We start from the raw sequence: 27,028 nt of genomic DNA on the forward strand, positions 1-27,028 counted from the left end.
TTTACTTCGTTAAGTGCACTAACACGTCGTACTTAGGTGAAACTACTTCCGGCAATTTCGTCACAATTTTTCATGCCTCTATAATGGGCCTCTGGCGATTCTCACCAACAGACCCATAAAAAACGATTGTCCCCATTCTGGCAAAGATTGATGCCGAATGTACATTCATCTAATTAAATACGCTCTCAATTTGTATTATCCTCTGAAACATAAAACAACAAAGAATGTGTAAAAACTATCAGACAAGATACATCAACAATTTTATTCCAATTTCATCAACAAACAAAATCAGAGATAAGAAATATTATAAACAGGACCAAGGTATGAATACAACGAGTATGTAAACTTCTCAGCTTCAGCCTGTTATAGCGAGGGTACTGGTCACATAATAAATGTTTAAGTAAGAACACGTATTTGCCGTTCTAAAATCAAAGTTGCATCTCATTGGAATTAAAAATAATTTCGATACAGGAAACGTCCTCTTGCATTGACAATCAGGAGTGCAAGGAAATGTTCCACATGTGAAGTACAGACTTGAACATTTTCTTGGTAAAAGAGATCAAGTAGTCGACATCGAACGTGACGACAGCGCAAATGTCCACTCCAGCGTCGTTGACTAATCGTGCCATCGATTCCTCAGGGCAGCGTGACAGCGGGGATATCTACAAATCCTGTCCCGTCCGGATTTAACCCTGGCATTAAGTTGAAGGGCCATATCCCTGTCAGAGCAAATTCAACTGAAATGGTATACACTGTACATGTAATCTTTCATGAAGGTGTTATTATATAAAACGTTACTTCTAAATATCGCTGTTTTGTGTGGTACATCGGGATTCAACTTAATGGTAGTTTTAGGCGTATTTTTTCAAGTGTTTGAGCTTAATCTATGCTCGAGACATAAGATTCGTATCAGAGATATACAACTGTACGGCATTTGTTGAATTGCGTATGATTGCCGAGGGTTGCAATACTTAGCATTGCAATGGGTTTGTTTTTATAATCATTTGCACGTGGTACAGCTGTCTCTCAGCTAAAGACGCATTCATACAGCATACACCTGAATTACTCTCAAAAACTAATCTGTAAAATTTAAAGCAAAGTCTGTTGCCTGAGTGACGCTAGAATGTATTCTGTTATTGCAACACAGTATTATGTCCTATTCAACACAATATTTTGTTAATCTAATACGGTCTTTATGTTGAATTATTAGCATGTGTGTGTTTATTTGACAATCATCTGCTGCAATAGCATAATACAGTCTGTCATCACTCTGAAAGAGTTAAATTTAGCACATTACTTTGTGACAAGGCGATTTGCCGTATCAACTCGATGAATTCAACGTTGATACAAATGCTACAATCACAGGAAATAGCGCACGTCCTATTTTCACTAGACTAATGGTATCGTCTGAATGTAACCCATGATGTGAGTAGAGACCTATTATGTAACCGTCGGAATCCCAGAATGCTGCACCGGTGCTTTTCTTATGGGCTTACCAACTGTAACAAGGCTGACCGTTCGTTCTGGGGGACGTAGACTTGGTTGGGGACTTGGTTGGAGACATTTTGTTTCAGTTTGCTGAAGTTACTGACTTTTTAAAATCCGTTTTCTACTTATGCATCTGAAATCTATGTAACCAATTATTAAATGTATCCATTACTATCGCGATTGTAACCAAAGATAGACCTACCAATACAGTACTGTGTACAGGTCTACCTTTTCTTAAGAAGGATTACCTGGCATAACTTTAACTGTAATTGTTAAAGAATTATTAACAAAGCCATGGAGTTTGATTTTGATACCTTGAAGGTAAAATGCTGATTCAGCTTGGCAGATACACATTTCCGTCATACACCAACTTTGCATCCAGCCAATTTCCCCTATGAATATTCATGTATTCATTGGATATAAATATTTATGAGCTGGTTATGACCAATGCCCAAGATTACCTGGTCGATGCTCAAATTCTCAAACTCAACAGTTGGTTCAGCAATATTACAACTGCCATGAATTTAAATGAATTAGAAATTATTATTTCAATACCACATGAATATAAAATCAGATATTATTACGTTCTCTTCGTATCATGTAGCCTTTTTCCAAGTATATACTGGCCTTCATCTACGTGGGGGTATAGACAGAGTACACTTGCACTGGGAAGATGGGAACATGCACAGAAATTATCTCATGATTAAAAATTAAATGAAGTTAACTTCAATTTTTGATTTGCAAAATCTTTTCCTTTCGAAGAAATCACACACACAAAACAAACCACAACCATCAGAGTTTGTTTAACCATCACTCAGACCATGTACATTCGGTAAATACATATTTATAGTAAAAAATACATTATCTACAGTGAATGGGCATGTGCCCATTCATCAGCACACCAGAGACACACATTCCATGTACATGTATGGTATCACTATTTCCATGTATAATGTGAACATTTCCTTGTATACTATGAGTATGTTCAGAATTAACATTTCCATGTATGGACAGAACACTTCCATGTTTATGATTAGCATTTCCATGTTCAGATTTAACATATCTATGTTTATGATAAACATTTCCATGAATGGACAGAACGCTTCCATGTTTATGATCAACATTTCCATGTTCAGATTTAACATATCTATGTTTATGATAAACACTTCCATGTATGGACAGAACACTTCCATGTTTATGATTAGCATTTCCATGTTCAGCATTAACATATCTATATTTATGATAAACACTTCCATGTTTATGATCAACATTTCCATGTTCAGATTTAATATATCTATGTTTATGATAAACATTTCCATGTACGGAAAGAACACTTCCATGTTTATGATTAGCATTTTCATGTTCAGAATTAACATATCTATATTTATGATAAACACTTCCATGTAAGGACAGAACACTTCTATGTTTATGATCAACATGTCCATGTTCAGATTTAACATATCTATGTTTATGATAAACATATCTATGTTTATGATAAACATTTCCATGTGCGGACAGAACACTTCCATGTTTATGATCAACATGTCCATGTTCAGATTTAATATATCTATGTTTATGATAAACATTTCCATGTGTGGACAGAACACTTCCATGTTTATGATCAACATTTCCATGTTCAGATTTAATATATCTATGTTTATGATAAACATTTCCATGAATGGACAGAACGCTTCCATGTTTATGATCAACATTTCCATGTTCAAAATCAACATTTCTATGTTTATGATAAACATTTCCATGTATGGACAGAACACTTCCATGTTTATGATTAGCATTTCCATGTTCAGATTTAATATATCTATGTTTATGATAAACATTTCCATGTACGGAAAGAACACTTCCATGTTTATGATCAACATTTCCATGTTCAAATTTAACATATCTATGTTTATGATAAACATTTCCATGTATGGAAAGAACTTCTCATCTCTAAACATGGAATGCAGATTTCTGGACACACGGTATATCCCTACCCTAAAACACGTCCCATGCGCATGTACATCCTAACTTCCACATGGTCTCAGTTTTCTTTTACACAGTGCAGATGGATAACAGTGTGATCAAATCATACACATACGTGCTATGTTCATTTCAATATACAATGTACCATACTGACATTTACACAGATGTCTAATTCAACACAATGTGAAAAGACCATCACACAAGATTTACAAACGTTTAAGTATATCATGATCATTTGAGTGTCGCCTTCTGTATGTGGTACAATCTTGGGCTTTATCTTTATGATATATGTATATCGCAAAATCACTTACATATGTGCAGTGGAAAAAAAACACACATTTAATGTAAAACAGAATCATGTTTAGATGTCAATTATTTGCACACATTAATTATCAAATAATTATTTCCTTAGGTAATGGCTTGCACCATTGGCAGCTCCATTGCCTATACTATCCTTTCACAGTTGTAACCAGCAGCAGTACTAACAACTCACTGGTAGAAGTACAACATGTTTTATAATGTAAATATGTTTGAATACACATGATCTGTACATGTATAGGAATCAATATATCACAGACTACTAACAGTTCTCAATAATATTATTACACGGCTAGAATTGACATTTTTAGATTTTCTTTACAGGGTGGTTTTTAGTCTAACACAGACTGTCTGATGTAGGATTTGACTTCAGACTGAAACAGGACGAAATCTTGCGTTGTTGAACAGCTGGCCCACAGCCAAACCTGCTGAGAAAGAGCACAAGTCATTGTATTTACTTTCTGTTCCTTATCTGATCTGAGTTGTAATATATCACTCAAAAACTTTTCACTTATATGACCACATTAAGGATGGAGGCAAAAACGAGTGCCCTGAGTAAACCATCCACCTTCCCCAGGTTCGGGACAAACATTCAGACAATGCCACAGGCAAAAACAGCCACGCTTGAATTCGAGCCAGTGACCTAATTGTTCATGGGCCTGACAGTCACAGTGAACAAGTGCAGCCCTCAGTAGTAATACCGTTGAGTGAGTGAGTGATTGAGTGAGTCAGTGCTTGGGGTCTAACATCGTACTTAACAATTTTTCAGTCATAGGACGATGAAGGAATCCTTAGAGTGCATGTAATGTGCTTCCTTGTTGCAGAACGGGTTTCCACCGCTCTTTTATCTAGTGCTGCTTCACTGAGACGCCTTACCAAAGGCAAGTAAGCCGTCACACCCAACCCATTATACTGATACAGGTCAACCACTATTACATGCACACTGAACGCCAAGCGAGGAAGTTACAACTTCCTCTTTTAAGGTCTTAGGTGTGACTCGACCCAAGATTGACCTTGGATCTACCGCTCCCAAAGCGGACACTCTACCAACTGTGCTATCGGGGCATCAACTATTAATTCTGTTCAAACTCCATGTTTTTATGATTTTTTTTGCCTCTAAGCATTCTGATCATATCAACGTGTCTTCAACAAGAAAAAATGATAGGATAGTTCCCACTCTCCACAAATGTGATGATTTTCAACTTCTACTTGTATACCCTCCTCTGACACTGGAGAAAGATTTATTCTGCACTTAAAACAACAAATAAATTAGTGTGGCCTACATGACAAAGCACTGTGGAGACGCTATTCTCATTAAATTTAAATTGCACAAAAGCACTGATTAAACTGCGTGCAAGTTCAGGGTTTGAACAAAGTATACTCCACAGCAAACAGCTTTAACTTTGTCGCTGGCCTGGACGCTTTTTGATGACGTACCTTCATCAAGACCCTTGCTGACCTTCCTTCATTGCACTGACCCCAGGAGCTCCGTCTCCTTGTGTGACTGACGTCACGCCACTGATGATTGTCTGCGCAATGCGCAACGCCATCTCTTCCTGCTCCTGTTTTGACCCAACAGTAACAACTCGCATCAGTGTATGGTACTGTTTGGCATTTAAAAAGGGAATTTTAAATTTATATGAATTGAAAATGCAATTCATGAATGAAAGGTACCTTGGTGAAAATGTTTGCATCAAAATTCATGCAATTTTTGCAATTTCAAATGTTAATGCTCATTGCTGTAAACAAAAACTTCATTGTTTATCAAAACACCTTAAAAAACCTTACAATCAAAAGAGATATGAGCAGAAAGCATACCTTGTCCTTTTCTCGCCTTTTCTTGAAAAACCCTGATGCTGAAATAAAGACATCATTATGACTGTGAAAATTAAAAAAATCATGAGCTTTTATTATAAAGTAATTTGATGACCAGAACTCATCTGTTCCACACTTTACTGATCTGTAGTATACAGCAAGTTGAAAATTCACTGATTTGTTTGAATCCAGACTGTGTTATTTTTGAGGGCAGATAAACATTGAAAGTACAGTTAATCTCAACACAATGCATTTACAACCAATTACCTCCCCTGTGCACAACTCTATCCTATCAGCATTTAACACATACAAAGTATCAATGCAATGTGTAAGGTTGTAGCAGTTTAGAGTTGAAACCTTTCCCTTACATTTCTTTTTCTCGTGATCTGGCTCTGGTTCAAACTCGGAGACAAACTGCCCTAACTTATCCACTTTGCCCAGGGTCATCCCACTGAAAACATGAACAGACCACGATTACAGTGTGTTCGGGGTTAAAGGCTAAGTTGCAGTGTCAATAGTCTGTCAATCATGTGTTCTCTTTGAAGCAGGCCAGTCCCACTTGTGATATACATGTGTTTCAATAGAGTGCTGCCTCACTTGAACCACATGTTAAAGACACCAGACACCCCATTTGACACAACCCAGGATTGAGCCTGGATTTTCCAAATCAGGGAGGCCCTTAAAACATATGCAGTGCCATCATCTATCTTCACTTATTCAGAATACTAATTAATATTAAAATCACCAATTGCACTTGTTTTTCAATCACTCAGATATATATAAGGTGTTTCTACACTGCTCTTGGTGATCTATCAAATAGAAAAAATGAAATCAACAAATGATCTTGGCCCTCCAGTCAAATGGGACAGTAAAATGTAAAAAGACATGGCAAACTGTATCCAAGGGCAAAGTTAGGAGGTATTCGTGATAATATGCTGACATTATATACACTCTTACAGGATGCATGAAAAGGTACCATATTTATTCATTTATCTGAAAGGCCTTGTACGTTGTACTGAAGCTATTTCACTTCTACGACGGTGGCCATCATTATGAAAAGGTATTCCAAAACGAAGAGTATGGCTTTAAAGAAAATGAATAAAGATATAACAAAAAAACGAGAAAAAAAAAAAAATGTTTGAGGTACATTTCGCACTGTAGTTCTTAATAACTTCTCTTTTTACATGCATATTTCCATCAGAGGTTGGAAATATTCGGAGATGACATCATCAATGAACGTGTTTTCACGGCTACTACTGTTGATGTCACTACAGCAGGCTAATTAATTTGCTGACTAACTGCTGGTGCCTTTGGAAATCAGTAGTTTAAAGTCATTTTTATGCACCAAGAAGACAGCTGAGTAGTTTTTCTGTACTTTTATATCTCAGGCCACATCATACACTCAAGCGTTTTCATATATCCTTAGATATAAGTATTTCTCACCCAGAAGTGGAGCGTTTCCAGAGCGAGTCTGGGTTCAGCAGAACCGGGTCAATCAGTAAATCATCTTCAAACTTGTGGAGGACTTTCTTCCAGTGCCGTGTGTCAGAGGCCAGTAGTGTGTTCTTCATACTGATAGACTCACTGCCAACGCTCTGACTCCCCCCACTGTGTTCTGATGACCCGTCACTCTCTACAGCAGAAAAGTCACAAAGCACAACTCAGGAGCTAAATCCACAACGTGATTTTCCACTCACAGTATTTCGCTGGCAGCTTAGCTTCTGAGTGACACCTTTACTTTGATTCTGATTGATTCATCCACCTTATAGGGCCACTTAAAGAGTTTTATGTGAGGATCGATTAATTTCTTATCAGAAAAACAACTTTTACAGGCTTCAGAAAGTACATTTCTACAGGAAAAACTAGGTGAAATACAACATGTGATAATGTTTACAACTATATACAAAAATACAAGGATCTAAAAACAAGCGTTCATAGTGAATATCCAAAAAAATGCCTTGATTCAAAACTGTCTTTATGGAAATTGGCCGCAGATCCAAGTATCTGCATACTGTCCTTTGTCTGAGTGCTTTTGAGGATACAATACAATGTCTGATGGGCTTGTTGTCATTGCAAGATGCTGCCTCATTAAATCATCATGTGAAATCACACCACACACAACATCTCCCTCAAGGACATTATGACACCATTCCACCTGTTACATGCCCTCCGTTACACTATTACAAACAACACAACTAGTCCTGTCACCAAACAGAGAAGTATCTCAACAGTTTAGCCACAAAGTCAAAACTAACATTGTTGCTTAATTACAAAGAGCTTGGAACTACACACTACGCTTACAAAGGTTGGATGTAAAACTCACCTGTTCGTTTCCGAGACCTCTGTGGGAAGTCTTGTGCCATTTGTATCGTGTTGACCAGCTCAGATAAATATTTATAGTACAACTCACTCTGCAAAAACTGAGGGAAATAATTCTGAAAAATAACAAGAAGTAACATGCAAAACTACAGACATGGCAGCATCCATACCACTTTATTTTGTCGGATTTTAATGTTTTTATAATTGCCTTGTTTTACAAGTGTTTCCAATCATTTTAATATGTTTTCAACATAGGAAAATTTGCTCACCTAGCTCAGATAGCCCACATTTCCCAGAAATTTGATGACTTTTGATTTTAACTCTTTTACTTATGTAAACCCTTGTCACTGAAAAAAAGATTTGCTCTTCCCAAAAAACAAGAATTAAAAATGATGTGGTCTACCCCAGACTTAGCAGCTAAATGTAGCTAACATTCTCACACATCAATTGATAAATTCAATTTTAATCGCTTTTGGGGTATAACTATTTCCAAGCAGAAATACATAACTGTGGTCTGTAAACATGCAATATATTATACTTGCATGCATTTTTTTTTTTTCGGTTTATCTGGTTTTATTTATAAATTATTTTTAGTGTGACACATGGGCTGTATTTATACCACTGTTACGAAACAGATGGAGAGCAAGGTAAAAAGCAAGTCTTGAGACAGTGATGCTATTCAGTATTTTTGTATTACATAGGTTACCTCCCTTGTAAAGGATTTACCTGCGCTGACATCAGGCATCCCTTCCACTACTAGTATGCTATGCTGTTAGCATTTGCAAGTATCAGTGTGATGGAATTTAAGCAACCACAGTTATTGATCTACCTTTTTGCTTCTGTGCTTTGGGAAACTTACAAAATAAACGACAATATTTTAAACAATCCCACATGCTGTAATACTGAAATAAAAGACAGACACAAGCAATCAAATTCTTTAAAAAGGGAAGTAACCTAGGTATTACGCCAATATGTAATAGCTTTCCTTGGGGTTTGGATATCAAAAGACTGAGAAATAAATGTCCAAACAACTAATGATGTAGCTGTACCTTTTCTATGGACTTAAGAACTATGTTTCTGGGGATAGCAAAGCAGTCAGGAAGAGGACCTTCTTCTCGGCAGATGTTGGACTCTACCTCGAACCGAATCTTGTCAGAAAACCCCAATGGTGTTGTTGCTTGGAGTGAGAAGTACCTGTAACAGGACAACAATCCTGACCTCAAACACAATCATTTACCTTTGTTATAATGTTAAAGATGAGACAATCATCTTGTTAAAAGTTGTACATAAATGAGAGTGACCTCACTCAAAAATTTATTTATTAACTTTATTTAACATTTAACTGACTGGCGTTTAATGCAATTCTCAAAAATAGTTCCCTTCCTGTGACATGTGATGTCAGGTTTAAGGGTGGAGGTGGTCAACTTGCACTGACAAAACATACATATATATAAAGAAAAAGCTAGTACACAGTATTCTTAAAATTAAAAAAAAAATACAAGGCATTCATATATTTGCAAACTTAGATTTGGTAGCAAGGCTTCTCAAGCTCTCCTGGATGAGAATGCAAAACTTCAGCCCAATACATAAAGTACTGAAGTCGGAAATTTTGTAATTCACGGTATTTAATATGCACACAGCGAATCAACAGAGGGAACATCCCCCTCATGTTATTGTGCTCTACATGTGTGCAAAACCTGAGCTCAATACATGCAGTACCTTTCAAGACACCACGCCTAACTTTTACTTTAACATTGCTTTCACTGTTAGATACCGATGCTCGAGGCACGACATAAGCTATGTCTGCACTATGCACAGGTGAGCTAAAAGGTCAAGAAACTAAGACAACCTGCGTTTGTTTGAAAAAAAAAGAGGAGAAAACATGTCAGCTCTGGCACAGACTCACTTGTCGTAGAGCACCATGGCATCGGACTGTGCCTGCACGCCATCGTATCCGCTCATAGCCTGCAGGTGCTGCTGGAAGTTGTCCGCAGCCATCACAAACTGCAGCAAATTAGAAGCTCCTTCTTGCTCTATGAACTAAACATAAAACACGAGATTGGATATTGTATTTTGGTTAATTATAAACAAAGGAGTTCTGGCAATTCACCTACATGTAAAACACAGTTTCTATTTAACGTCCCAGCCCAAAATGTCACCACTTCACCACACAGCAGAGCTACCTGCCTATCGTTTAATGCGGCAGTGTTTGGGATTAGATCAAACTATAGGCAGAATATCATTATTTCTGCAATACTGGGAACTCAAAGCCAGCCAAAAACATAATTTAGAAGATGATTAAAATCATTTTTAATTAGTTTTCTATATTCTATATCCATGAACCACTCCATGATAAAATTAGTAGCTGAATTCTGTATAGGAGTTGAACTTACCTCCATGGAATAAAACATGGCAACCCTTTGTTTTTAAGAATTCTTTATAGGAGTCTGACTTACCTCCATAAAATAAAACATGGCTGCCTCGTTGTAGAGACAATCAGCCAAGTAAACCCTGCCACTGGTTAACACATCTATCTGATGCTTACAGTGGAACACACTTCTAATGAAATCAGGGTAGTGCCTGGGAGGAGAGAAAAACAAAACACATGTTGACTGACTGATTGTTAGAACACCATAAAGTATAAATTTATGGACAAAATTCCTGCATGTTAATTTCATTGTAAATACATTTACTGTTTGGGTCCACCAACGCACTATACATAGTATAAGCACTATAAACCAACTTTAGTCTTTCTGATATTTATTATTTGATTGGTGTTTTACGCTGTACTCAAGGATGTTTCACTTATACAATGGCGGCCAGCATTATGGTGGGAGGAACCGGGCAAAGCCCCGGGGGAAACCCACAACCATAACCAAAAGTAATTAATCAAACTTTACCCCAAAACTCTTGAGTGGTCCTATAATGTGGAAGAGTCAATCAAAAAAATGTGTGACACCCTTCTCAAAAAATTTTCGCTTGTACAACAACAGTTGGTTTAACAGTACTGTAGAAGAAACACTAGAGTGCCTGATAGTAAATCCACGACCTTTGGCAAGCTGACCAACTTTTCTATAAGACATTAATCTGTACAGTAATCAATCTATTTACACATACATTACCAGCTTTCTCAATGTTGCCACTTACTCAGCTTCCATAATCGCTACGACAAAATCCTGACACTCCGCAAAACACCTGGGGTCTACCTGCCCATCCTCACCACACATTTTACCTGCAAAACAGTCAAAGTTAATTTAACAGGTTAAAATCTGTTAATTTTTTTTCAACCCAGTAAAAGTTTAGTGAAACTTAATCTTGACACATCACCAGCGTGTCTCCATTATCAACAGCAAAGGTGACGTCACATTTACTCTAACACTCTAACATTGTAGTTATTTTCCATATTATAGTCAAGGCCGTAGCCCATGGCAGATAAAAGTTGCGGACTTCGGCGATGAAGGTCCTAGTGATAAATAGCTTTCTCGGAAATTGGACACACTGGAGAACGTTTCTTCCACTGCTTGAACTGTTGATACAGTAAGCCTGCTATATCATTTATAGTTTCAGTAGCCTGCAGATGCATGGCCGGGGTATTCCTGGTGCAAGCTGTAGCCTCTGTGTTGTTTGTGCTGGTGATTTTGACCCGTATCAAACATTTACAAAATCACAATAGGACTGTCGTACAACTAAATTCACGCTCAATTCTGAAAGAAATGGAAATAAATCTAAGCACCACTGAGGCTGATCAAGGCATTCGACTATCACTGACTTTTATGCTTCAGTTTTGTGGTGGTGGCTTCTAAGATAAGTGCTAAGTGCTGACCTAGTTATCACGGACGTCAGAGAAAGCACCTCGGCTTGAAAACGGCATATCAATAATTTTACTGTACTTTATAAAAGAAAAACAGAAAAAAATCATCCCTTGTATGCAACAAAGACAAAGAAGCAAAGTTTAAATACTTCAATTCTCATAATCTTAGAGAAAAAAAATTATACCATCACATTTAATTAATTTTAAGCATTGTCCGGTGAGATGTCATCTTCTCATTCCCATCAACCTTCCGCATCCCTAATAAATTTTTCATGGACTCTGATATTTGTTATTTAGAAACTGCTGATTAATGGTAAAATGAACGATAAAAAATGTATTTGTATAATCTGAACAGTGTGTCCAAGTAGGCCTAAGGTCTTCTGGGAGAGATGAATGCGGTTTGGGCCTAGACAGTATGCTACTGGCTGACATAATGTGTGATACCGTTGTTCAATAATACATGGCTTGTAAATCAACTAATTTTACCTCTGCTGTGGTCAGCAAATGATACAGACCTGTCCAACAACAGGGGGAAATGGTCTATTGGCTGTGCAGAACAAATTTGTTATAAACCATCTCAAAACGATGCCTGATGCGGTAGTTCTGTGTTATCATGTCACTTCATGGAGTGAATGTGCAAAGGCCGTGTCACAGCTTAGGTCACACAATCTGACATCAATGTGTTTGATTGGATAAAATTATCAAGTCCTCTGCCTTGATTCACACCAGCCATTTGTGCGGCAATGACATTTTGTTCTACATGTTATTTGGTGAAATCTCATTAAAATAACAATGTATGATACTTTTTAGAAAGCTTAAGAATCCCGTTTTCAACCGAAATATGTTTAAGCCAGGTGCTGCCTTGTTCTTCAAGTTTTTTTAATATCTAACAAGCAAATTTTCTTTCCACATTTTGAAAAGTGGTCTATTGTGGCAGGTAAAATTTGTCACACCTGACAGATTTAGGTCATAGCTATATGAGCAGGTAGACACATTGATTCATTTATTTGATTGGTGTTCTACACCATACTCATGAATATTTCACTTATACGACGGCAGCCAGCATTATGGTGGGAGGAAACCGGGCAGAGCCTGGCGGAAACCCACGACCATCTGCAGGTTGCTGGAAGACCTTCCCACATATGGCCGGAGAGGAAGCCAGCATGAGTTGGACTTGAACTCACCACAACCGCATTGGTGAGAGACTCCTGTATCATTATGCTGCGCTAGCGCTGCGCGCTAACCAACTGAGCCAGAGACACAATGAGATATGAGGATAAGTGGATCAGTGTTTAACAGTATTCATGTGCCTGATGATAGCCTGTCTTAAGTCTGGACTGAGTGTGTTTTTTAACCTTTTCCAAAAAAACCAAAAAAAACCCCACTAGTATTAAAACGCAAATTGCTCTAGAAAAGAAAATATTTCTGAAGTAAGGTTCATTTGATACATACACGTACCACAAGTATTTTGGTGGGTAGGTAGGTATAAACATGTACAAGTAGGTAGGTTTATATGAAACAAACATACCTTTAAAGATGGTTTTAGACCTTTTTTTTTAGATCATTTCTGACAACTCTGAGGATTAAGTAAGTACTTAATTTCACTGATGGGTTAACATACTGATGTATATTAAAACGTTTTCGGGAGAAGGATTTATAGATCTGATAAAAGCAACTGTTGACAAATGAAACTGCCCATCACGTAACATCTTTTACACTCTGAGTCCTTCATAATGAATCACGTGTATTTACTTACTTAATGGAGTCTCATGCTGTCAAGAATATGTCACTTATATGACCGTGCCTAGCATTATGGTGGGCAGAAACAAGGCTAAAACCCCACTACTAACTGCAGGTTGCTGCAAGACCTTCCCACATACGACTGTAGAGGAAGCCAGCATGAGCTGGAATTGAACTCAAAACAATGGCATTGGTGAGAAACTCCTGTTGGGTCACCGAGCTGCTCTAGCACACTAGGCCACACAGGCCTCATACACGTACATGTACATATTAAAAGCTCTTACACAGGATACCCTGGTTCTGCTCCAAGAAAAAAATCCCATCCAAGGGAGACAACTAGGTCACAGACTTACTTATGGTAGCATTCCTAAGCTCTTCACTGATGCCGATGGGTTTTGTCGCATCCAATGATATGTACTTGGAATAAATGTTGACAGCGTCACGTTCTATACCTGAAAAATAGGGTATAAAACATATAAATACAGGCTCAGTGCACTTGTTATACATATACTTGTCTACCTTCATGCACATTACCAAGAAAGCACAAACCACTGAGTCCCAAGCAGCAAGGAAGACTATCCTCGAGCTGTCTCAAATGGGTTCATCAGTTTGAAAATGTAAAGCACATGTAAGACCAGTTCTGATTGGTCCTTCCTGTGAGCACATGTAAGACCAGTTCTGATTGGTCCTTCCTGTGAGTAGCCATACATAGTATGCTATATAAGGTAGATAAAGAGGCAAACAAGTCTTTTGCTGACAAGTCTTTTGTCTTAAGGTAACACTGATGTGGTGGACAAACTTTAAATTTATAAGGACGAAAAAAAAAGCTTTAAGATCACGTTTAAATTCTGACATTAGTCAAAAATGGCTTTATGGAATTGGCCACTAGTGTCCATCAAAAGTTCATCAAAGTGCTATATGTACTTGTTTAACGTGAGACTGTGTCGAGCTCTCAGCATGTCATGACCACCAACAATGCAGCATGATGACTTTAATATCAACCAACAATGCAGCATGATGACTTTAATATCAAACAACAATGCAGTATGATGACTTTAATATCAAACTTTAAATTCTGGGAGTCAAAATGCTTGACACTGCCCTCGACAAAAATTGAGGTCACTGGATTCAGTTTGCTTTGAAGTGTGAAATGTATCGATTCCATGTATGATATTGTAAAAGAACATGGAAATGGAGACAATACAACAATCAATCATTCATATGTCTGAAATTATGATGTGTTTGATGGCCTGGGCTCAAATTCAGGTCAGCGAATCAAAAACGATCCTTGAATTCTATGTGATGAGCTTTACATTAAATACACAACCATGCTAAATGGACTGTACACTTAGGCTTGAAAGTTTTCATTTTTTTTTTTTTGTAAACCGATTTCCCCAACATGAACATATTCAAGTCTATGGCATCCTCATCTACAAAACCCTTCCAGAGCGAAGAATTTTCGGGCTGGTCAACCACTAGATGTGCCTGGTAACGTGTAAATGTAGATCTATATGTTTCACAGTGAAAATAATTTTACACTGCTGTAACCGATATCAAACAATACACACAAGATACAACCAATCTCGTGATTACAGTGAATCTAGCGTGAAACAGGTGAAGTTTTAGAACTACCTTAAATGACCTAAAATTTACATTTTCCCAGTAGGATTTCATCCTGCCTTCCAAACACCTCTCAAAACACCTTTCTCAAATCAGTAGAACTCCCAGAATCTGGAAAAATGAGCAACTTAGTCATGGACGAAATGTTAGGTCATTTAGGGTAAATACACAGAATGGATGAGATCAGTTTTGATAATGATACTGGACAAGGTCTGCATGTAAAAATGTATGTCAATCAAAAAGAACCGACAGCCCTCTTGTAAGTTTTGAAAATTTGCCAAGGCATTTAAAATGCTGACGTAAATTCACTTGCCACAGCAGTTACGACTGCAGGTTTTTGGGTTTCTTTCAGGCAATTTTACTTGCAATAAACTACTAATTGTGATGGCAATTTAAAGGTAAAGACCTCTGAAAACTGAAGTAGGCATCACTAAATAGACCATGTAAAACTACATGTATGCATAAATATATTTCCATTTATCTTTTTAGATTTGTGTGAAGAGAGTTAAAGGCATTCACACACACAAACTCTGTGGTGGGCTATACAGACCATACTATCAGAGATAAGAAACACTGACATCACAGGAAATTTTTCCAACTTCACAGAATGTTGGAATAACTCTTTTTACCCATGAGTAAAAGCTTACTGAAACAATCCTCCCAAAAATTCCTCCCTTCTGGTGAACATCAGGCCAAAAAAAAAAAGGTGATATGATGTCAGAGTTTCTATATACTGTCAGTATGGCTCATAAAGCCCACCATAGCATTCAAATATTTGAATGCCTTCCAACACTTAAAAAAAACAAAAAAAAAAAAACAAAACAGTATTTTCACGCATGGTTTTCAGTAATTCATATCATGAACCTTACTTCGTATTTCAGCTTTTAGTGGGTTACGTTTGAAATGTAATTTTATTACAGAAAGGGTTCATTTATAGAACTGTATAATGGCACAGACGCAGTTAACATTGATTAGCCTGGGCCATCGTTTAAATATGTTTGTTAAGGGTAAACACGACTGACCCTCCACAATCGGGACATACTCTGAACGTTTTATTGGGTTTTTGACAGAATTTCTTTCTTTGTTTTTCTTTCAACATGTTTAGTGTTTATACTTTTATCTCTTTCATTAGTCAAAAGAAAAAAAATGTGTTGGGTATAACCAAACTAACTCACCAACTGAACTCTTAATGTTTTAATTGGGATTTAGATAGAATTTTTTTTTGTTGATTTTTTAATATTCCTATTTTGATTCATCAGTCATACTCTATCAGCCCACCATACTCATTCACAAGGTCGGGTCAGAATACACCCAACACCATAAACACAGAATTTTATCAGAATACACCCAACACCATAAACAGAGAATTTTATCAGAATACACCCAACACCATAAACAGAGAATTTTATCAGAATACACCCAACACCATAAACAGAGAATTTTATCAGAATACACCCAACACCATAAACACAGAATTTTATCAGAATACACCCAAACACCATAAACAGAGAATTTTATCAGAATACACCCAACACCATAAACAGAGAATTTTATCAGAATACACCCAACACCATAAACAGAGAATTTTATCAGAATACACCCAACACCATAAACACAGAATTTTATCAAGAATGGCTAGGTTATATTGTGAACAGAATGTTGTACGCTTACTTTTCTTGTATTTCTCCTCCTGAGATCCACTTCTAGCCTTCATCGTCTGACTGGACGCCGAATTCATCAGCTGACTCAGCCTCTCCTCCACTTCACTCTGATTGATGGATTTACGGTTAGAAAAATCACTGTCAGACTTCGCTGAATCGGTGGACTGAGATGTGGAAATTATAGACACAGGAGCATTGTCCGAGACCGTAACTTTGCCACTGCAAACAGTCTCAACTGTTTCAGACTTTGCATTATCGTGCGAGGTGAAATGTTTTGAACGAGTGCGATCTTGTGAACTTTGTGACTGGACGTCTGCTGATGATGACGAACTGCTTTCTGAGACACCCTCCTCAAGTCTATCTGAGACAACTGGCTCAGTGGTCACTCCGAGACTTGCATTGGTATAAGCACTGTTGGCACAAGTAGTACTATTGGCACTATCACTATTTGGACCAGCATGACAGGTACTAGCACTACTGGGATGACTAATGTTTGAACTAATGACTAAGTTGTTGACATCAGCACCGGCTGCCATGTTGGCACTACCATCAGTGGTGCCTGGATTGTTAAATGTCGCACCATCAGTCTTGCCTGTTACAGAAGTAGGGGACGCAGACTGATGTCCTTCACTAGGGCTAACGGCAGAGTTCTCTCCCTTACTAGAGCTCTCCTTCACAATGGTATCTTCACTATATTTGTGATGATCTGTTTCTGGTGACCGTGCAACAGAGCTCTTGCTAAGAGACTGCATCGACTGTGTACGGATGCGCGTCCATGTGGCCGCCTGAAAACTCTCTGCATCCAACCAAAATCGTATAAGATGATCAGCATCTTTGGATTCCATGTACTGGATAAAGTACGGGAGAGCATCTTTATCATGGAGAATCTCTTGGAATGTTTTTGACAGCCTTGAAGATGTGCGTAAAGGCGAGTCCAGCTGCAGGGATTTTCCTAAAACATGAGTATGTAACTGAACAGTTAAATAGTGAACACGTTTTAATACAAGTGCAGATAAGATCACAAAACATTCATTTTGATTTTTATTACAAAATAAAATGGAATAAAAATAAGACCAAAAATTCACCATGTTTTCAGGATTCTACTGATTGTGCTGGCTGCCTGATCATGTATTAAACAGGAAAAAATGCCCTGGATCAGGCCCTGCTGATACTTATCAGTTCAAAAATAATGTAAAACATAACACATACATGTAGCCTAGATGACATACTAAATAATGTTGAAAAAAATCCAAAGATTCTTGCTGAAGAGTCCACACTTTTAACCCTGTCTAATGGTTTATAAAGCTTAATATCCTGTTAAAAAATTTAACGGCAGAAATAAATTATAATGCTATAGCTGAAGGTTGTAAAAACATCCATTCAAATCAGTGTGGTCTAATGTTTATGAAGCTTCACGTGGCTCAGAGCACAGCTCAGTTTATGGATTAGCATAGTCTCAAGTGAGAATGTCTTACCCAGGTCGCCATCGTCTAGTGTCAGCAGTAGAGAACCCGGGGGTCTGGGTGCAGAACGGGATGAAGCAGCCTGCAGCAGGGAGACTGGCAACCCTGAGAGTACAGAGAAAGTGTCACATTAACATTCAGTCCCAACACAACCCTGACCCCTCCTAACACAACCCTGACCACCCCCCACCCCACCCCCCCAACAATCTCAAATATACACTGACTTTATATGTTAAAGATTATTATGAAATCAAAACAATTATAAAAATTAAGTACACCTAAGAAAAACTGTATTTTTACAATCAACTCTGAAAAACCTACATGCATATTCAAAATACAACAAATATAAGTATCAATTAGTAAGGTAGTTACAAAGTACATCCTCGAATATGATTAGCTATATGAGTACTCAGTGATGGGATACGCAAATATATGGTGTCAGTAATTTGACGTCGTCTGCAGAAATCAAGAATATGTCTGTACCCCACATGACTGTGGTTGTCCAATGTACAGCCGAGTATTTTGTCTGATGAGGGATAATATTCTAGAGTACGGTGTAAAACACCAATCAAATAAATAAATCATCACAATCATATATTGTACAGACATGATTAATAACTCTAAGTTTACTCCAATAGGACTGCACTGAATTACCTCCCTTAAGCTCACATTCCCAATAAAAAGATGCACTTTCTGGAGTTGGCTGTGGTTAGGTGGCACCTCAGAGAATAGCTAATAACAAATTTTGAAGTTAAAGTGGCATAAGACATTTGAAAATGGAGCTTTAAGACAGATTTATATTTTGTAAACTTATTTGGAAAGCCAAGGATAAAGTATTTTTCAAATCCATTCTTTAGCCCTTTTTAAAATCTAGCTCTTGTTAAATACCATTAACAGCTTAGGTGAACTCTTAAGCTGAAAACCATTTACTTCCTTTAAGATCCCCCGATATTTCTATGACAATCAAAGGCTAATATAATGTTTTTTTACTTTCTTCTTGCTTAGAAAATATTTGCCATTGTCATGACATAACCTACATACTGCATGCATTAATAACACAAGGTCCGACTTCTCGTAATTTTGAGCCTCAAAAATTAATCTAGCACTATATTGTGTTTGCTGCTGTGTAACAAGGGAGGTAATTCAGAGCAGGCCTACTATGTCTTCAGGGTTTATCATCAAGCACTAGCCCCTTACACAAGAAAGTGCCATTTCTTTTTTTTTTTTTTGTTGAGAACAATTTTTCACGCATGTCCTTGCATTATGTCTTATATCACCAGGCAGTAATGTGGTGATTATGTAATTTATTTATTTCACTGGTGTTTGAAACCACACTAAAATATTTCACTTATACGACGGGGACCAACATTATACATGTTTATATAAGGGAAGAAAACCAGGCAGAGCCCAGGCAGAACAGAGGAAGTACAAGTACACCTGTATTTAGTAAGATATCTTAATGGTCAAGTATGGTATCTATGTGTGGATGTATGCTGTGGGGTTTTATGTAGTACCTGACAATATTTCAGTCCTTTGACATTAGCTGTATTGATATGTAAATGTGCTGTCTTCTTGTCATGTTTGTGGCAGGGAAAGTCTATGCTGCCAAAACACTGCTGCCACTGAAGTATCACGTATCTGTTTTTGGCATAACCCAACCTGGATTTGATTCCAGGTCTCCTGTTTTATGAGGTGGATGTTCTAACCATTAGGCCATCCAAGCTATCTGTCATACATGGTATGAAGTCACCTACCGATGTCACCATTTGGTAAATCATCTGAAATCTGGCTCCTGTTAGACGGTGTCCTTTTGATCAAACCCCCTCTGATGGATGGCACTGGCGAAGTGGGGGTGGTTGGGGTTTTGGGTTGTTTGTCTGTAAAAGAAAGACAATGGTATTATGGTTCATGCACTGTTTTCAGCATTTTTTTTTACCATTTCAATTTTTCATGCCTTTGTATAAGATCACTACCAATGAGCTTAAGGTGAATATATTACAGCTGTGTAGATAAGCTTAGCTCAAGATGTATCTGTAGATGTATGTACTTGTTCCCAGGTTTTAAAGTAGCAAAGGCGTTCCCCTTATAATTTATAAATATGACGGTTGACAGATTGTTTCGGCTTTTTTCACACTGTATCTTATCCATAGCTTCACGGTCTTGATCAGTGACAACATCTTCAACTACTGTACAAACAGAGAAAATCTTGATTTTATTAAATCTAATTCTATTTGATGTAAAATTGTGTGTTTACATTGACTTTTCATAACTGGCCTAGTGTCATAACCTGAATCCTCTAAAGCCTCATATTATAATAAACCTTGGGCTATCAACACTGCACGTGATCACAACTGTACATCTATATTAACAATGCTGACAGACAAATTAAGGTGAAAAACTTTCATATCATGCTGATCCCAAAAAAATTAGAGAACTTGCTTCAGTTTAAAATTTTGGGTATTACGTTTAATGGCATGAACAAATTCGTATTGGGTGCAATGCAAACGGAGTGGGAAATATGGCACCTCATCAAATTATTAAATTAAATTATTTCTGTTTCGAGAGTAAACCACTGCACTTTGGTGATTATCTCCTGATTTAATATCACTGTCACAGCTCGACCCAAGTCTGCAACTTCAATGGTTATTTAGCTGAATGAGCTAGCAATCAAAGGCCTCAACTTAAGAGTGCTGTGTAATATAAACTTACAGGTTCAGAGTATTTTCTCAAGAGACATGATATTTGCCACATCTTAATAACATACTAACTGAATTTTTCTATGTTCCAGTCAGTCTTGCATCACTGTTATAACAGATATCTATTCATTTTATGTTTTGTATTTATTTATTTATTTGATTGGTGTTTTACGCTGTACTCAAGAATATTTCACTTATACGACGATGGACTGCATTATGGTGGGTGGAAGCCGGGCAGAGCCCGGGGGAAACCCACAACCACCCTCAGACTGCTGACAGACCTTCCCACATATGGTGGGAGAGGAAACCAGCATGAGCTGGACTTGACCTCACAGCGTCCGCATTGGTGAGAGACTCCTGAGTTATTACACTGTGCTCGTGCGCTAACCAACTGAGCTACGGAGGCCCCTTATGTTTTGTAATACCAAAATCAAAACCATGGGTGAGCTGTAGTCGCACATGTCAAGCTCAACTGATCTGACCATGTTCTGGCATACCAAGCAATACAAAGCCACACTGAAACCAGCCAGAACTCCGACGGACTAAGGAGCCCGTACTCGCAGTCACATGACTTCATCATTCCTGCGAGATACATTATCAGCTCTCAGGCTATGAACAGGTAGGTGGCTTATGTAGTAGCTCACAAATGTTCAGGTAACCCAACAACACGGAACATAAACTCTCACGTGGGAACGTTTTTATAGATAACTCAGACAAAATTTTGAATAACATAGGTGACGTGATGGCTTTTAGATACTAGATAAAGCGACTCCGTTATCAATGTCCACAATACTTTACACTCTCACTCATTTGCGAACATCTCAACTGCTCAGTGAGTTCCGCATGCAAAATTGGGCTTCCCTGCATGTGAAGACCTGTGAGCACGTCATGTGACGTTACAGAAGATTGCGCGGTTATGCCAAATAGAAACAAGGCTTTCAATCACCGCCGAGAAGGAGACTCTAGCAGTAAAAAATGCATGGATTTATTGTACATATTGACCTGAACATACAAAAAGGAAGACGCATAAAAGCACAGATATGTTTGATCTCGTCAGTGACATAAACTATACCACATCTGTGCTTGTTACATTGCACTTCCAGTTTTTCTATTTCCAACACAGGTAATTTGATCCGTGGAGAGGACGAAGTTGACCTGCTCGGTATGGTAGTACATTGTTAAATCAACAATCCCTAGTTTACCACTGTAGCTTTTATCTCTACCTCTAGTCCAATCTCGTCTCTCCACACATACTATATAACATATACAGTCATACAGTGTGCTTGGAGAGACAAGATTGGACTTGAGGTAGAAAGAAGCCGGTGTAGTTTACATGTACAATCCATCATGGCAACAACAACAACGAAGTGGGCGTGAGCTCTGGTAAGTTGTTTACATTCAAACCCACAGTTATTCGCACACGGAAGAGGCCACAGTAGTTTCGGAATTTTTATCCGTACTATTATACTGAAAAATTCGCCGGTCATCATGAACTTCCGCGGTACAATTCATTGAAGGTGAACCATCAGCAAAATCACGTCAAATAACGAAAGGTAGAAATCGCGGTGATGCAAATGCATTGTCACATTTGAATATTTACCACTGTTTCTCTTGAAAAATGGCATGTCCACTCAGTGGTAAGAGCACCCGCATACGCCTGCCTCATGTCACTATCAATATGCATTGATTCTATTGGAAATGGAAGTTATAAAAAGAATTTGAGGAAACGAAACGGAAGAGCGGAGGATGCCGACATCTTATAATCCATCTTTCCCAAGTCTCGCGAGATTTAAACTTAGTCGCGCGAGCTTGTCAAAAAATGCTGTCTGCTAAAATCGTAAGTTGGGGAAATTTCCAATAACCATTTTAATATATGTGGACAAATGGCCATGGCAACAAGCAAGTCAGTGGCTTAGACCTTTGGCGGGCTATAATTAGGGAAGTTTTCCTGAAAATAAGTTATCTTCCGTTGAAAGTGTCCAAAGATTTTTTGGTAACCCTAACGAAATATGAGCATCGTATCGTACTGTATCCTTTACATAAAGGAAGTTAATGTTAGCTCACCATATTTCTTTGTGAAGTTCCGTGTTTCTGGACACAATAAGTTCCATAGCAAAATTTTTTTCATTTCATCAGTAACTGATTTGTTATCTCTTAAGCTATTACAGCTTGTCAAGCTGACGCATTTCGAGTTTTGCACCATTTAAAGTTAACTTTGAGGTTAGCTCTGTAGGGATGTGATAACGTAAACTATCTCAGCCCCAGTCTTGTACCATAAGCTTACCTTGAACACCTCTGTACTTTCCTTACTGCATGGTTTCAGTACACTACTGTTGAGCATCAAATAATTTGTCAATTCAAGGTAGGTACTCCCATGCGTCATTCAAGTAAATCCACACAAGCAGGAAGCTTACAGTGGAAACTGGATAAATTCATGGGAAAACCTGCCTGGAAAACCTACCTGAAGCTGATACAACTGTGACTGCGGATGGACAAGTTATTTGATGCCCAGCACTAGTGTACTGAAGCCAACAAAGGAAGTGCAGAGGTGTTCAAGGTAAGCTTATGGAACAAGACAGGTCTGTGATAGTATACGTAATCACAGCCCTAGAGAACAGCTCAGCGCACAAAGGTGGATAACAATGCTGTTTTGAAAGCTTATTCTAAAGTACAAATTACCAGATGCTTTTTAAAAAATCAGACTGACACTTTGACAGCAAGCTGATCGATCAAACCTGTCGGGGCTTCTGTGGCCGAGGGCTTCCTCCCTGGCTGTACTTGGGAAGGTCTGCCAGCAACCTGTGGATGGTCGTGGGTTTCCCTGGGCTTTGTCCAGTTTCCTGTCACCATAATGCTGGCCTTTATCGTTAAAGTGAAGTATTCTTAAGTACGGCACAGAATGAGACAAAAACAAAAGACAGCAAAGCCATCAGCAAATGTAATTAATGAGCTCATTTTTGCTGGTGGCACTTAAATTTTGCTGGGCATTTTCGTTCTGTGAACTTACTCGTCAGAAGGGTGTATTAAGAATTCTTCGTTGTACTCACTCACACACAGACCCGCACTATGGTCTGTGGAAAAACACAAGGGTTTTCTTTTAGAATTTGAGAAGGTGGTCAGACTTCAAAAGTAGATGGCTGAATTGAAAGTAATTATGTCAAAATTACTATTGATTTAAATAGTAAGAATATTTAAAGCAGGTGGCTATGGGGCCCTTTTTGAACACCCTGCACACAAAGATTGTCACAAAGAAGACATAGAAAGATAAAAAGAGCTCAAATGGTGTTCAGCTAGACGCTCAGCTGAGTAATCTGTATTCATAGTTGAGTTCTAAAACAACACATGCCTGTCACTGTCATTTTGCTAAAATTATTTGTTTCATTTAATTGTTTCAGAAATCAGCAAATTATACAGTAAAGTATCCATGCATGCCATGTAACTTTCAAATATGGCCTGTCAGAATCGACTAGTCTTCCGCAAAAATTGGTGCCTTTGGTTGGCATTCTCTGTGGTTGTTTGCTGTCTGATGCTGTACGGACTAGACCAGATGTTTGAAAACAGGGCTCAGCAGCGATGGGAACGTTATTCATACCAAGCGATGAACAGGCTGTTGGCAGAGGGCCAAGAAGTAGATGACAAGGTTGCTGCTTTGAAACAGCTGGAGTCCAAAGTTTTGAATTGCACTGCTGCATCTCCTTCCGCAGTGAGGGATCGTATTCAGCACGTGTCACTGGAGAGACAGTTGAACAGCACAAAGTGTCAAGGTTTTGAGGACTTTGAAGAAGTCCTCATACTTACTCCAGCAAGACAGATGGGCTCAGTTGTGAAAAGGTATTTCAGAAATCTGCTTAGTTTCCAGTATCCCCTCTGTCGGATCCGAGTCGCCATCGGTGTCAATCAAGATGATGATTCAACTTTTAATCTGATTCAGACCTATGCGGCTTCCTTAGCCAGTAATTTCAGTAGAATTGACATTTATAGACTGAGCTTGAAAAATGACGACTTTGACATCGGTGGCATGGACCGCCACTTGAAACACATCCAATTACAACGTAGAAGCCACATAGCACAAGTTCGAAATGCTCTCCTGTTTGCAGCTTTACAGTCTGAAGGATGGGTTTTATGGATTGACAGTGATGTAAGAGAAATGCCTCCAGAAGTGTTAGATAAACTTGTAGGGAGTGGTAAAGAGATTGTTGTCCCCAGCTGCATGTATCGCAAATCTCCTAAGCAACTTGATGTCTATGACAAAAACACCTGGCGAGAAACTAATTCCTCTCGTCAATTGCAAAAGCTCTTGCGGGATAAAGATTTGCTTGTTGAAGGTTACAGCCAATCAAAACGGATATATCTGAATGACATCCAATCAGAAGGCCCGGTAGTGGAGTTGGATGGTGTCGGTGGCTGTTGTCTATTGGTCAGAGCAGATGTCCACAGAAAAGGTGTCATTTTCCCACCATACGTGTTCAGGAACCACATTGATACTGAGGGGTTTGCACAAGCGGCCAAAGCTATGGGATATAAGCTGTACGGTATGCCATTTGTACAAGTTATTCACTGAAAATATACATGACTGAAGTTGCCTGTTTGGTTTTTATCGAGAGATAAGAATACTTTCTATGTAGTAGAAATGTAAAATTTATATGAGAAGAGTTAGGGAATATTTTTACAATGAAAGCTGCCACAGGCATATGTCATAGCAGCAAGGAACTACTGTTAGACAACAGTTTTGCTGTTTTAACTTTGATGTTTTGAGAGTATCAGAAGTGCTAAATATCAGAAATAACTAGAGGGAAATTAGAAAGTGACTTGCACAACATACTACAGTTTGTTTCAATCAACAAATTGCTGAGTATGGATAAGTAATATGATGTTAAGACACATCTCATCGCACTGTTTGTGTTTCAAGCATAATGCTTACCGAGAATGATTGCTTCCATTGAAAATGGTGTGTTTAGTGGAAGCTTGTCCATATATATCATGTCATATAATGTTCATATGTGCTAACCTGTCCATTTGTTACACAATGTGGTTTTAGTATGTTCTTTATACTACATGTATCAGAGTGTGTTAAATGGTTGGCCTAGATCTACATCTATCAAATTCCTAAGGAACATTTTCACATTTCTATGACAATTTTAATGGTAAATACATGGATGGTATTTTAATAAAAAGCATGTCTTGCTGCATTATATTTTATTAATCTTTACACTGTTAAACATGTAGGAGTATGCCAGATTTTGGAATGTACAGATTTGCCTTTTAGTTGTTGTTACAGTTAAAGAATAATTTCGTTGGTAGCTAAGAGGTACTAGTACATGTACTATTAATGTAGCGTATATTTATAGCTAGTTTTGGTTTCTTTACATATATTTACGCTTATGTATGGGTTTAATTTTACAACAAGGAAGTACGTGTATTTTTTATGTACCTTTATAAATGGTTATTTTCATGATTGACTGTTACTGTTTATTTAGGACCGTGCCCACATTCTATTGTGATATGAAACATATCTTTTGTTTTTGTAACAAGTTTGTAATTTACAAAGACCAATGTGCTGTATATTAATAAATGTTATATGTTTATAATCAGATTCATAGGCTGATGTTATCATATCCTAGTTTGTATTATCCTAGTCGGCTAGTGGGATGAATAAACTAAATCTCGCCACAGATATTATAAAGACTTGCTTTCAGGGGAAGTAACTCTAGATCAAGTTATGGAGGACGGCTTGAGTTCGAGTTGTCTACCTTCTCGCACATTTATCACAGGATGTGCACTGACAGCAGCTTCTCTTCCAAACCAAAACATAATCGTGCCGTTGGTGGTCCACTCTGACCTTGTTCGCAAGATATCTCCGGGCATTTTCAGCAATTTCTGATATATACCAGGCAGGTAAATATCAGAAATTGTTGATATCAACGTTTAATAGGATACCTGCAGTAGTACGAAGTGGGACGTGAAGCTGGACATTCCACCTCAGCGTCAATAGCGCGACGTCAAAGTGGGTACACCAAATACTTCACAGATGAAACCGCAGCATGCGACATGTTTCGCGTCGCACAACGAGGCCGCATGTTTGAACCCAGTTCTGACTGTTTGGACTGCGACTTT

The 27,028-nt window shown here is 38.1% G+C and overlaps 2 protein-coding genes across 2 annotated transcripts; one reads left to right on the forward strand and one right to left on the reverse strand.

Annotated features, from left to right (window-relative positions):
- Positions 1–3,515: 3,515 nt before the first annotated feature.
- Positions 3,516–22,676, reverse strand: LOC135476628 (A-kinase anchor protein 10, mitochondrial-like). The gene is made up of 15 exons (XM_064756718.1): positions 22,515–22,676; positions 19,973–20,095; positions 18,231–18,323; positions 16,766–17,707; positions 13,828–13,926; positions 11,071–11,155; positions 10,380–10,503; positions 9,830–9,963; positions 8,973–9,117; positions 7,928–8,039; positions 7,048–7,237; positions 5,973–6,055; positions 5,608–5,645; positions 5,227–5,351; positions 3,516–4,214 (listed from the first exon to the last, which is right to left on the reverse strand). The coding sequence occupies exons 1-14, from the start codon at positions 22,537–22,539 to the stop codon at positions 5,232–5,234; spliced, it is 2,313 nt and encodes a 770-aa protein (XP_064612788.1). The 5' UTR covers positions 22,540–22,676; the 3' UTR covers positions 3,516–4,214; positions 5,227–5,231.
- A 768-nt stretch (positions 22,677–23,444) lies between these two features.
- Positions 23,445–26,507, forward strand: LOC135476756 (uncharacterized). Its single transcript, XM_064756883.1, has 2 exons — positions 23,445–23,471; positions 24,310–26,507. The coding sequence occupies exon 2, from the start codon at positions 24,363–24,365 to the stop codon at positions 25,473–25,475; it is 1,113 nt and encodes a 370-aa protein (XP_064612953.1). The 5' UTR covers positions 23,445–23,471; positions 24,310–24,362; the 3' UTR covers positions 25,476–26,507.
- The last annotated feature ends 521 nt before the right edge of the window (positions 26,508–27,028 follow it).

Source organism: Liolophura sinensis, chromosome 10 (assembly GCF_032854445.1).
Source record: "Liolophura sinensis isolate JHLJ2023 chromosome 10, CUHK_Ljap_v2, whole genome shotgun sequence".
Lineage (NCBI taxonomy): Eukaryota > Metazoa > Mollusca > Polyplacophora > Chitonida > Chitonidae > Liolophura > Liolophura sinensis.

Coding starts and splice junctions, on each gene's coding strand:
- LOC135476628 (XM_064756718.1), bottom strand. CDS start 22,539: ATGCCATTTTTCAAGAGAAACAGTG. Junction 7,238..7,927: donor GAGGTCTCGGAAACGAACAG/GTGAGTTTTACA, acceptor TTTCTGCTGTAG/AGAGTGACGGGTCATCAGAA. Junction 5,646..5,972: donor AGATCACGAGAAAAAGAAAT/GTAAGGGAAAGG, acceptor TCTTTATTTCAG/CATCAGGGTTTTTCAAGAAA.
- LOC135476756 (XM_064756883.1), top strand. CDS start 24,363: ATGGCCTGTCAGAATCGACTAGTCTTCCGCAAAAATTGGTGCCTTTGG.